A 13,094-nucleotide genomic window follows, 5' to 3' on the forward strand; every position below is an offset into this window, starting at 1 on the left:
ACTAAATTAAAGAAGTGAATAAATTGCACATTTGGTCCTTTCATGGGAACACGTAACAAACATGTCTTTCAAAAGAATACATGCAGGAAGTAATGCAAGATGGGTGTTATTGCTTGATGTTACAATTGTTTCCTAAATTGCTACAGTACAATTCTGTATTTCAATGTATTTTATTGGCTGGAAAGGAGTAATGGGACATTCTGAGATTTTGGCAAGTGCTTTATAAATGCCACTTCTTTCTTTTACATTATATATGTTGCTAAATCTCAGCTCTGTGGCTAACGTTTTAAAGTGCTTAGAAGCCAAATGACAAGCTTATGTCAGGCACAACTACCAGGCATGCATCTAATGTGTATATATGTCAAGACAGTAAGGAGTCTAACAACACCAGGTTAAAGTCCAACAGGTTTATTTGGTTGCAAACGCCACTAGCTTTTGGAGCGTTGCTCCTTCGTCAGGTGAGTGGGAGATCTCACTCACCTGACGAAGGAGCACCGCTCCGAAAGCTAGTGGCGTTTGCTACCAAATAAACCTGTTGGACTTTAACCTGGTGTTGTTAAACTCCTTACTGTGTTTACCCCAGTCCAACGCCGGCATCTCCACATCATATATACCAAGGCCAGCATGAATGCACGTACCTAACATGCAGTGGAAACAGTAGCATATAGGCTCAGTGTGGGTTGAAATCTTGTACTCCTTGGTGCAAAACAGGAGCAATGTGTTATCAGTTTAGTAATGGGTCAGTCAGCATCCATTCAGGTGCTGGTCTCACTTCTACATTTGTAGGCATTGGACCCTTCAGCTTGTTAATTACCGACCTGTTGAAGGGCCCTTTGGTAAAATTAATTAGTGATGGGCGAATTGAACCTGGCCCAACTCACTGTTCCTCTGCAATCCTTAGAGCCGCCCATGAAAAGTGAGTTACAAAAATGTTTTTTTTTGAAAGAAAGCTTTCTGAGAAGCCACAGGAGCAGAATTGACGCTCTAACTCCACAGGCACCATGATCACCCATTCTCATCACCCAGTCCAAATCCCCTTCTGAGGTTTCCCGGAGACCTGTGTCTCTGCCACAGGTGGTCCAAAATAGAAACCACTTGTTAGGCGAGCTTTCTGTGGTGATGTGCTGAACACCAGTTGTTTACCCTGAGTACAGTTGATGAGGCCCAAGGATCGATTTCCACCAATCCTCGAATCTCTTGGTGTTTATGCTCCATTCAAGTCTCCCACCCTAACTCATCATGAGGCAGTACTCCTAGCGACATGGTGGCACAGTGGTTAGCACTGCTGCCTCACAGTGCCAGGGACCTGGGTTCGATTCCCGGCTTGGGTCTTGGATCTGCATGGGTTTCCTCCGGATGCTCAGGTTTCCTCCCACCATCCGAAAGACATGCTGGTTAGGTGCATTGGCCATGCTAAATTCTCCCTCAGTGTACCCAAAAAGGTGGCGACGAGGGGATTTTCACAGTAACTTCATTGCAGTGTTAATGTAAGCCTACTTGTGATACTAATAAATAAACTTAAAAATCTGCATAACTCGATTCCTTTCTTTACCAAATGCTGACCTGAAATATACCTATACCATTTGCCTCAGCTATGTCCTAAGATAGTGATTTCCACATTTTCACCTCTCTCCTAGTAAACAAGTTTCTTTTGAATTACTTATTGGGTTCCTTGGTGTCCATACATCTCAATAGATCTACTCTTGTTCTTGCCAACTATGGAAACACCCTCTCTGTGTCTACTCTATCAAAAGCTTTCATAATTTTAAAGGCCTCCATCGGATATCCCTTCAGCCTTCTCTTTTCAAAGCAAAAGAGAAGTAGGTTGTGCATGCTTTTCTGATATTCACACCCGCTTGCAAGTTCTCCAAGGACAGGGATATGTCTAAATCTGGGTATGAATCTCAGTTAAAGCAGACATTCCACTCCACTCACTGCTGACCAAGTTTCCGCTATTTGTGACTGTTATGGATATACCCATCTTGATTCAGTTGTCGAGATTGGAAAAAATCAAAATGAAGCTGCACTTGGTCTACCTTTATTTATTCCAGGTCTTGACAGCCCATATCCACTCAAAATAGACTTTCACTGCTTTCTGATTGAAGAAGAATAGAAAAGGAGACAGTAATAGGTTAGGTGGATTAGCCATGGTAAATGCACGAGGTTACGGGGAAAGGGCGGAGGGGAGAGCATAGGTGGGATGCTCTTTCTGAGGATTGGTGCAGATTCAATGGGCCGAATGGCCTTGTTCTGCACTGAAGGGATTCCATGGTTCTAAGTGGATGTAATTATTCATGTACAATCTCATCCTATACGTCTATCTATTTTCACTCAGCAGCAAGGAGAATTGCCTCAAGATGGAAGTTTTTAATTATGTTTTATTCTTTTATGGGTTGTAGGCGTCACTGGAAAGGCCAGCATTTGTTGCCCATCCCTAATTGTCCTTGAATTGAGAAGCTTGCTCAGCCATTTTGGAGGGCAGTTAAGAATCAAACACATTGCTGCGGGTCTGGAGTCGCAGGGAGGCGCCATCAGGAAAGGATGGCAGATTTCCTTCCCTGAAGGGGGATGTTTTGGCCATGCTAAATTCTCCCTCAGTGTGCCCAAACAGGGGCCGGAGAGGGGATTTTCACAGTAACTTCATTGCAGTGTTAAGGGAAGCGAACCAGATGGGTTTTACAACAATTGATGACAGTTGCCATGGTCACCAACACCAAGGCAAGCTTTAAATTCCAGATTTATTAATTCAGTTTAAATTCCACCAGCTCCCATGAGGGGATTTGAACCCACATCCTCAGAACTTCACCTGGGCCTCTAGATTACGACTCCATTGACATTAACACTACACCACTATCTCCCTAATGAATGTTTTCATGTTTTTTTAAATTAAGAAGTCATTTTAATCTGTAAAATGCAGGTGACTATATTATGATGCTAAGGACAAGTTCTTCTCCCTACGCCAAACAGCAAAAAGGTTTGCTGAGAACATTTCAAGAAAATAGCACTCCCTGTAACTAAATTAAATTCATAATTAGTTGTTTAAAGATAATCACAAAGAAGGAATAAAGCAAGAGCTGTGTGTAGTGCTTTACGTAACTGGAGAACGTCCCAAAGTGCTTTGGTGCTTTGAAATGTAGTCACCATTGCAGTATAGCAATTTGAGAAACAGGTTCATTCCATTCTTCGTTCAGTAAAGAGCGATAATTTGGATTATTTACAGGCTGGCACGGTGGCAGCACTGCTGCCTCACAGTGCTCGGGGCCCGGGTTCGTATTCCTGGCTTAAGTCACTGTCTGTACGGAGTGTGCACGTTCTCTCCGTGTCTGCGTGGGTTTCCTCCCGGTGCTCCGGTTTCCTCCCACAGTCTGAAAGATGTGCTGGTCAGATGTTTTGGCCATGCTAAATTTTCCCTCAGTGTACCCGAACAGGCGCCGGAGTGTGGCGACTGGAGGATTTTCACAGTATTTCATTGCAGTGTTAATGTAAGCCAGTTGTGACACTAATAAATAAATAAGTAAATAAATAAACGAATAAATGAATACATTTGAAAATAAAATAAATATTTAGTAGTGGAGACAATCAATTTAAAACAGAGTTGAGGAGGAACTACTTCTCCCAAAGGGTTGTGCATCTGTGGAATTCGCAACCCCAAAGTGTGCAGATGCTGGGACAGTGAGTAAATTTAAGGAAGAATTAGACAGATTTTTAATTGGTAATGGGTTGAAGGGTTATGGGGAGAAGGCAGGAAAATAGGGATGAGGAGCATATCAGCCATGATCGAATGGCAGAGCAGACTCGATGGGCCGAAGGGCCTAATTCTGCTCCTATATCTTATGAACTTATGAGCTTATCATTCGGGAAGCTCTACAATAATTGAGCAAATAACTCCACCACGATACTACCCTGCACCAAACTTAAAAATAACACCAGCATATCTAAAGATTTGTGAGACAATGGCCTTGAGTTCCAACTTTTAGGGGCAGTTCTCTGCTCTAACCTTAGATTCGCCGTTGATCCCATACAATGATCCAGAACATTTAAATGGTATGAGTGGCACAACTAGGGCTTGCATCTCAGGAATTTCAAAATGGGCTCCATGCCAAGAATGGACCCACAAGTGGTGTGTAAATTTATAACAAGAAGAAGAAATGGTGCCCTGATATAACTGGGGCCTGCTTTGATTCTCAGTTCTCATCCAACCTGCGCCGAACATAATAAGACCATAAGACATAGGAGCGGAAGTAAGGCCATTCGGCCCATCGAGTCCACTCCACCATTCAATCATAGTTGATTTCAACTCCATTTACCCATTCTCTCCCCATAGCCCTTAATTCCTCGAGAAATCAAGAATTTATCAATTTCTGTCTTGAAGACGCTCAACGTCTCGGCCTCCACAGCCCTCTGTGGCAATGAATTCCACAGACCTACCACTCTCTGGCTGAAGAAATTTCTCCTCATCTCTGTTCTAAAGTGACTCCCTTTTATTCTAAGGCTGTGCCCCCGCGTCCTAGTCTCCCCTGCTAATGGAAACAACTTCCCTACGTCCATCCTATCTAAGCCGTTCATTATCTTGTAAGTCTCTATCAGATCTCCCCTCAACCTCCTAAACTCCAATGAATATAATCCCACGATCCTCAGACGTTCATCGTATGTCAGGCCTACCATTCCTGGGATCATCCGTGTGAATCTCCGCTGGACCTGCTCCAGTGCCAGTATGTCCTTCCTGAGGTGTGGGGCCCAAAATTGCTCACAGTACTCCAAATGGGGCCTAACCAGTGCTTTATAAAGCCTCAGAAGTACATCCCTGCTTTTGTATTCCCAAAGATGAAAGCTCTAATTTTAACTCTGGTGGGGGTAGGGGTGGGATAAGTCTTGTTGGTGCAGGAATCAGGTCCAGGCTACTTTACATTAGCATGCCATAAGTTTTCTTCCAGTCTTTTCCGAATGGGAGGTGGGCAGGAATTGGCAGCCAACCTCTGGAAAATCAAACAGATCATAGTCACTCAATGGTGTGGAGAGTAGGCCTCCAGGCAGGTCACATTTATATTTTTCTTTATTCGTTCATGGATTGTGGGTGTCGCTGGCTTGGACATTTATTGCCCATCCCTAATTGACCTTGAGAAGGTTGTGGTGTGCTGTCCTCTTGAACCACTGCAGTCCCTGTGGTGTAGCAGGGAGCCCGCCAGGACTCGAGTGGGCTGCATCATCACTGCGGGACCTAGAGCAATGCTTGCCCTTCTCCTGGCTCTGCAAAAAAAAAGAAAAACTTTAGCAGCTTAACTGTACAGGGACTGCTGGAGGCTATTCAATAAACTGCCCAGGAAAATTTTCCATTGTGGAATTTTAAAAAGTTTTAAAGTTTGTTTATTAGTGTCACAAGTAGACGTAGATTAACACTGCAATGAAGTTACTGTGAAAATCCCCTAGTTGCCACACTCCGAGCTGCAGAGATGCTGAAAATGAGTCGCCAAGTACCCTGTTTAAAAAAACATGGAGGTTCCGAGGTCCTTTTCAAAACATGGCGAGATGTTCTGTGATCCAGTTCAAAAGAAAAGCAGGATTTTCTGTTTATGACGCGCATTTTGTACAAGGTGAGTGGGACAATGCAGATCTCTCGACTCAGACAATGACATGGCCAGCACTGACGGAGAATTTAGCATGGCCTATCCACCTGACTAGCACATCTTTTGGACTGTGGGAGGAAACTGGTGCATCGGGAGGAAACCCACGCAGACATGGGGAGGACATGCAGACTCCGCACAGACAGTGATGCAAGCCGGGAATCGAACCCGGGTCCCTGGCGCTGTGAGCCAGCAATGCTAACCCTTGATCCACACCTGACCCCCACTCCAGGATCACCTCCTTCCATCTCCTTCTCCCAGGCCTGGCCTGCTGGCAGGTTCAGCACAGAAAGTAGCTGATTTCTCAGTTTCCGGAACCAGTAAACTGCACTGAGCCTCCATATAGCCCTCGCAGATCGTCGCCCTCAAGATGATGAGGCTGAAACTTTAAAATGCTGCAATAGTCACAATCTAAACAGCATTTACTGCACATTTAAAGATACACCTCCTTACTTTTTCCATTAACAGTGGTTAGCACTGCTGCCTCACCGCACCAGGAACCCAGGTTCAATTCCCAGTTTGGGTCACTGTCTGCGTGGAGTTTGAACATTCTCCCCGTGTCTGCGTGGGTTTCCTCTGGGTGCTCCGGTTTCCTCCCACAGTCCACAGTTAATCCAAAGATGTGCAGGTTAGGTTGATTGGCCAGGTTAAAAATTGCCCCTTAGAATCCTGGGATGCGTAGATTAGTGGGTAAATATGTGGGGGTAGGGCCTGGGTGGGATTGTGGTCGGTGCAGACTCGATGGGCCGAATGGCCTCCTTCTGCACTGTAGGGTTTCTATGATTCTATGATTCTATGAATTGGCCATGCTAAATTGCCTCATGGTGTCAGGGGGGCTAGCTAGGGTAAATGCATATGGTCATGGGAATAGGGCCTGGGTGGGATTGTGGTCGGTGCAGACTCGATGAGCCAAATGGCCTCCTTCTACACTGTAGATCAATGATTCTATGATTCCAGTGTACAAAACTTAAATTCTATCAGGCAATGCTAAGCCTTTTTCTTCAGGCTGGCTATTTCATTGTCTGAGTCGAGAGATCTGCATTGTCCCACCCACCTTGTACAAAATGCGCGCCACAAACAGAACATCCTGCTTTTCTTTTGAACTGGATCACAGAGCATCTCGCCATGTTTTGAAAAGAACCTCGGAACATCCATGTTTTTTTAAACAGGATACTTGGTGACCCATTTTTAGCATCCCTGCAACCCGCACACGGTTTTGACAAACCCTCCCTTAGAAGCTCCTGCCTGGGGTTACGTGGGTCCCCGTTTCGGTGTGACGCATGAGGAGACGCAGCCAAGGACCTGCCATTGGAGAGTCAAGGTTGCTCGGCAAGGAATAACAATAGAGAATGCTGGAGATCCTCAGCAGATGTGGCAGCATGAGTGGAGGGAGCAAGAGAGTGAACACTTCAGAATCAATGGTTCATTTTTTCAGGAAGGACTGGAGTGTCGGGTGAGTAAGATTCGATGTGGGATGGGATCTGAGCAGCAGAATTTTAGATGAGCGTGGGTTTCCAATCAGGAAATGGGTGTGCCTTCCTAGCACAGTAGGCAAAGCGCCAGTCTCATAATCTGAAGGTCCTGAGTTCAATTCTCAGAGGGGGCAGGCCAATTTTATGGGCGGCACAGTGGTTAGCACTGCTGCCTCACAGCGCCAGGGACCTGGGTTCGATTCCCGGCTTGGGTCACTGTCTGTGCGGCATCTGTACGTTCTCCCCGTGTCTGTGTGGGTTCCCTCCGGGCGCTCCAGTTTCCTCCCAAAGACGTACTGGTTAGGTGCATCGGCCGTGCTAAATTCTCCCTCAGTGTAGCCTGAACAGGCGTCAGAGTGTGGCAACTAGGGGATTTTCACAGTAACTTCATTGCAGTGTTACTGTAAGCCTACTTGCGACAGTAATAAATAAACTTTAAAACTTTTCTACCAGCTGAACAATTGAAGCCGGGACATCAGGTTCCTGGGTTTTCAAGAGCAGAAGCTCTGTTTGATTTTGTTTGTGTATTGAGTCATTATTTGTGTGAACAGTTCCAATAATATGTGTGTCACAGTAAACTTGAGCGCCACAGTGTGCTTGTGTACAGAAAACAAGAGGAGGAAAAGAAAGCCAAAAGCTGGAGAAGTTGAATTAATTAAATCAGAGCTGCTCAGCCAGTATCTGTAAAGAAATAAAGTAAAAGGTAAAGTCGCCATAGTCCCAGACAACATAGAATCCCGACAGTGCAGAAGGAGGCCATTCTGCCACTCGAGCCTGCACTGACAACAATCCCACCCTATCCCCATGTATTCAACCTTGCTAATCCCCCTGACACTAAGGGGCAATTTAACATGGCCAATCAACCTAACCCACACATCATTGGGAGTGTGGAAGGAAACTGGAGCACCCAGGGGAAACCCACGCAGACACCGCAGAATATGCAAACTCCACACGGACAGTCACCCGAGGCTGGAATTGAACCCACGTCCCTGGCGCTGTGAGGCAACAGCGCTAACCCGTTGTGCCATTGTGCCACCCTCCATACGACCATCGGCTGCTGTCCCCTTTGAGTAAACTTCAGGTGGCTACTGATAAAGGTTGAATATCTGAAGTTGTATTTGAATTTGCTCTTTACAGATAGTTGTGTGTGTGTGTGTGGGGGGGGTGGGGGGGGGGGGGGGGCAGGTGGAGAAAGAGGGATAGAGACCAAAAGGGAGTGAAACACAAATAGGAAGAGAAAAGCAAAGTCACCGAAAATGTTTGAAAGGATTGGGTTGCCAAAGCACCCTAGGTATGGTTCAGTGGTGAGTAATGTTCTCTGGCTGATGCAACACATCCCGGGTAGTGACATCAATTAAGTGTTTGTTTGCCCGAGGCTGGATAAAGAGCCGGCGGAAGCCGACTTGTTACTTTTGGTGCAGCAGTAAGACAGATGTACAGGCAGACAGAGTCAAGCCGACACGCAGCCTGATGTATAGACAGAGACACACACAGGTAATCAGAGTGAAATGAGTGGTAGTTTCAAGAGCCCGGCTTAAAGCACACCTGCCTCTGGACACAGCACCCGCAAACTCACACAGAGTCGTGGATCATTCAGGAGGATCACATTCGGTCACTTAGCTGGTGTGAGCCAGTGACTTTGAGCAGTATGTCCAGCAGTGCTCTGCCCACTGTCTCCGGCCGGGTCCACCTCAATGCGGCCACCAACGGCTTCGTGCAACCCGCAGATGCGGGCGCCCGGCAGCCAAGCCAACGTCCCCCCAACAAGGTGGTCCTCAAGAAGAAAGTCACGCTGCTGAGAGGCATATCGATTATAATCGGGACGATTATCGGCGCTGGCATCTTCATCTCTCCCAAGGGGATCCTGAAACACACCGGGACGGTGGGGATGGCGCTGATTATGTGGACTGCGTGCGGTGTATTGTCGCTATTCGGTGAGTTCAGTTGGCAAAAAGTTTTTGCACAAAACTTTGCGCCGTGGCCCTGATTTTCTTTGGTAACATAAGTAGTTTACTCTTCAGCGGGATGCCAGGCAGCAATTGGGAAGTCACTGGACTCCAGTGCGCCCCACAACCCCCCTAAAAGTTTCAGTGTTTGTTTCTCTTCTTGGACAAACGACTAAGTAGGCAGATTGCAATGTGTGCAACTTCAACGAGACAACCAAAGCTCCCCTTTGCTATAAGTTGTAGCCCCCAAACTTCTCTTTGATTTGATTTACTATTGTCACATGTATTGGTATACAGTGAAAAGTATTGTTTCTTGCGCGCTATACAAAGCATACTGTACATAGATAAGGAAAGGAGAGAGTGCAGAATGTAGTGTGACAGTCATAGCTAGGGTGTAGAGAAAGACCAACTTAATACGAGGTAGGTCCATTCAAAAGTCTGATGGCAGCAGGGAAGAAGCTGTTCTTGAGTCAGTTGGTACGTGACCTCAGACTTTTGCATCTTTTCCCTGACAGAAGAAGGTGGAAGACAGTATGTTCGGGACGAGTGGGGTCCTTGGATATGCTGGCTGCTTTTCCGAGGCAGAGGGAAGTATAGACAGAGTCAATGGATGGGAGGTTGATTTACATGCTGAACAGGGCTTCGTTCAAAATACTTTGTCATTTCTCGTGGTCTTGGGCAGAGCAGGAGCCATATCAAGCTGTGATACAACCAGAAAGAATGCTTTCTATGGTGCATCTGTGAAAGTTGGTGAGAGTCATAGTGGGCATGCCAAATTTCCTGAGTCTTCTGAGAAAGTGGAGGTGTAGGGAAAACTAGGATGAAAGGGGAACGTGCATGTTGATGTTTTGTTCTCTAATTATATAACTCTATTTGCACACATAGATTTTAATGGCATCAAGGGGTATGGGGTGAAATTGGGAATATGACATTGAGATAGAGGATCAGCTATGATCATATTGAATGGTGGAGTAGGCTCAGAAGGCTGAATGGCCTACTCCTGCACCTAACTTCTATGTATATCATCATACTTATCTAGGAATTATATCAATAAAGTGGTTAGCACTGCTGCCTCACAGCGCCAAGGACCCGGGTTCAATTCCAGCCTCGGATCACTGTCTGTGTGGAGTTTGCACATTCTCCCTGTGTCTGCGTGGGTTTCCTCGTTTCCTCCCACAGTCCAAAGATGTGTGGGTTAGGTTGATTGGCTATGCTAAATTGACCCTCGTGCCAGGGGATTAGCAGGGTAAATATGTGGGGTTACGGGAATAGGGTCTGGGTGGGATTCTGGTTGGTGTAGGCTCGAAGGGCCGAATGGCTTCCTTCTGCACTGTAGGGATTCTATGATGAAAGGATATCAATAAAGCATTCCTCTTCAATTCTCCTTTAAGCTGCACCACAGAATACCCCCCTCACTTTTTAGGCACCTGTTTTAACATGACAAAAAGTATAGGGTGTGCGCAGAATTGTGGTGTTGAGACAGAGCATCATCCATGATCATACTAAATGGCCGAATAGATCAGAAGGACAGAATGGTCTACTCCAGCTCCAATGTTTATCTGTGACCTGATGACAAATTTACAGCCGAGAATCTCAATGGGTTATTTTCAAGGTGCTATACAGAAAGGAAGTTGTTGTTGCATTTTGCTAATGGCACAATTGTACTGCCACCTTCACGTCAATGTGGCGACATGGATGAAGAAGTGGCAAGTCAATTTAGGAATAGGCTGGCTGTTTCATGCTTCTTCTTTCCATTAGAGGACAGGTGTCTAACATTAGCTATGATTCTGTGATTGGGCAGCACTTGCTGAACAATCCTGAGTGTGCCAAGAATTACATCGGCAACCAATTTAAAATGATCAGTTGGGCTCGCAATGTAGCTCACTTCCGCTTGTTAGAAGCTGTATATATTCAGATGTAAGGACCTGTGCCCTGCAGGCAAAAGGAATTTGTCCAGGCATTGCGCCCTCTTTGAATTAAACAAAAGCACACGGCACTGGAAGGATATCATTGCTGTGGAGAGGGCGCAAAGGGGATTTACAAGAATGATGCTAGGGCTTGAAAATTGCAGCTATGAGAAGAGATTGAACTGGCTCGGATTGTTTTCCTTAGAATAGAAGAGGCTAAGGGGTAATAAATTATGAAGGGCCTAGATAGGATAGAAACTGGTTTCCCCTAGTTGAGGGATCAATTGTCAGGGGGCATAGACATAAGGGCATTGGTAGAAGGATTAGAGGAGATATGAGGAAAATCTTTTCACCCAAAGGGTGGTGGGCATCTGGAATTGACTGCCTAAGTTGCTGGCTGAAGTGCACAACTCATTTAAAAAATAGATGGATCGGCATCTAAAGTGCTGCAGCCTGCAAGGCTATGTTCCAGGTGCTGGAGAGTGAGATAAAAATGAATTTTACTCTCTTTTGTGGTCAAAGCAGACCCAATGGGCTGAATGGCCTGTTGCTGTTCGTAGTTTTTCTATGGTTCTGTAGTAGCTCCCTCGTGCATTCTCCGTAGCAATGCCTCAACCAATCAGAGTTGGCTTGCCAAACAATCAGCATCCTTTTCTCAAGCAGGATAAATGTTTGCTCTCTTTTAAATTGGGCATTCTTGCATCTGTCTTGATGAATGCAAGGCAAAAAAGCTTTGGCAGCATGTTTCTTTTCTCAGTGATACTCAATGTTATCTTAATTTGTGTCCAATACTGTAATAGATATGTTCAGACAGCCCTTGTGGGAGCAGTCTTAGATAAAATGGGATTTAAGAGATGTTGAGTGGAAAAGAGATTTTGGCAGAAAAGAAGAAGCAGTTCTTTGGAACAGCTTGGCATTGATCACCTCTCACTTGTGTCTTGTATTGACGAGACTTTGGTTATTTGCGAAAAATTGATGGAACATTTGCCTCTGTAATAACAGTGGAAACTTAAAGGGTTGTGAACCCTCAGAGGTCATTCTGAACTTTGTTCTTGTGAAACATCTATTTAAATGGATAGAAAACTACTTGCAGATATGGGCCGGAATTTTACTGTCCCATCCGCCACGGGAATCGGAGCAGGCGAAGGGCGGACAATGGGAAGGTCCGTTGATCTCGGGCAGGATTTTATGGTATCAGGACGAGCGAGGCTGTCAAATCCCACCCACAGAATGGGCAATGGTGGAAGAATTGCAATTGTTACCTATCCCTCGGTGCCCTGAGAAAGTGGTCAGGACCTTCTCCGTGAACTGCAACAGTGGTTGCAGTGATGGTCCTCCACAATAATATATAAGGTGGAAAATTCCAGGACATTGCTCTAATGCCAATGAAGGATCAACGTTCCTGAAAAAATGGTATGGGATATGGAAATGAACTTGGAGGTGATGGTATCCCCCATTATTAGTTGCTTTGGCCTATTCAGAGCTCATGTGGCCGGGAGATGTGTTATCAGTAGACTTGGTAAGTTGCTGCAGTGCATCCCATATGCCACAGGGCACCAATGCTGAAAGGATTGGTTATTGATTGCAGTGGTAAGGACACCAATCAAGTGAGATGCATTGTCTTCGGTAGTCTTGAGCTTCTTGAGTGTTTTGGCACTGCAGCAAATTGGCAGTTATACATAATTCCATCATACCTCTGATTCTGAGGCCCTTGGATGGTGGAGTGTCTGAGGGGTCAAGGTGGACAAACTGTTGTAGCTCATCCAGCCTCTGCCTGTTCATTTTCATTGCATTTCAAAATCCCAATTCCATACCAACCACCAACTATAGCCATGATCTTTCCTGGTTTTACCCTGATGGGGTCTATATGTGCCTCGTCTGAGCTAGAATGTCTCCACTCCGTTATAATGTCAGGTAGCAGCCTAGACACAGGAGTAGAAATTCTACCCAAAATTTACTTTGTAAGGATTGGATGAAAATTCCACTGATTGAGAAACCACCAGGTTCCACTGTGACGACTATTCTGCTGAAGGTACTGCTACTATCTCCTTACAGAATAGCTGGGATATCACAACCTCTATTTTTGGACAGAAATTTAATTTTGTGGTGTCAAAAATCACTTTTGCGATGGGTTGCAATCGTAACCTC

General features: G+C 45.5%; 1 protein-coding gene across 2 annotated transcripts in view; it reads left to right on the top strand.

The window, feature by feature from the left end:
• The first annotated feature begins 8,295 nt into the window (after positions 1-8,295).
• Positions 8,296-13,094, top strand: part of slc7a11 (solute carrier family 7 member 11) — a 188,831-nt gene continuing 184,032 nt past the window's right edge. For both annotated transcript variants that reach the window (XM_078238448.1, XM_078239312.1), the window contains exon 1: positions 8,296-9,027. In XM_078238448.1, the coding sequence (XP_078094574.1) occupies positions 8,742-9,027 (286 nt within the window). In that variant the 5' untranslated portion in view covers positions 8,296-8,741. The remainder of the gene's footprint in view (positions 9,028-13,094) is intronic.

This window comes from Mustelus asterias, chromosome 1 (assembly GCF_964213995.1).
Source record: "Mustelus asterias chromosome 1, sMusAst1.hap1.1, whole genome shotgun sequence".
Taxonomy (NCBI): domain Eukaryota; kingdom Metazoa; phylum Chordata; class Chondrichthyes; order Carcharhiniformes; family Triakidae; genus Mustelus; species Mustelus asterias.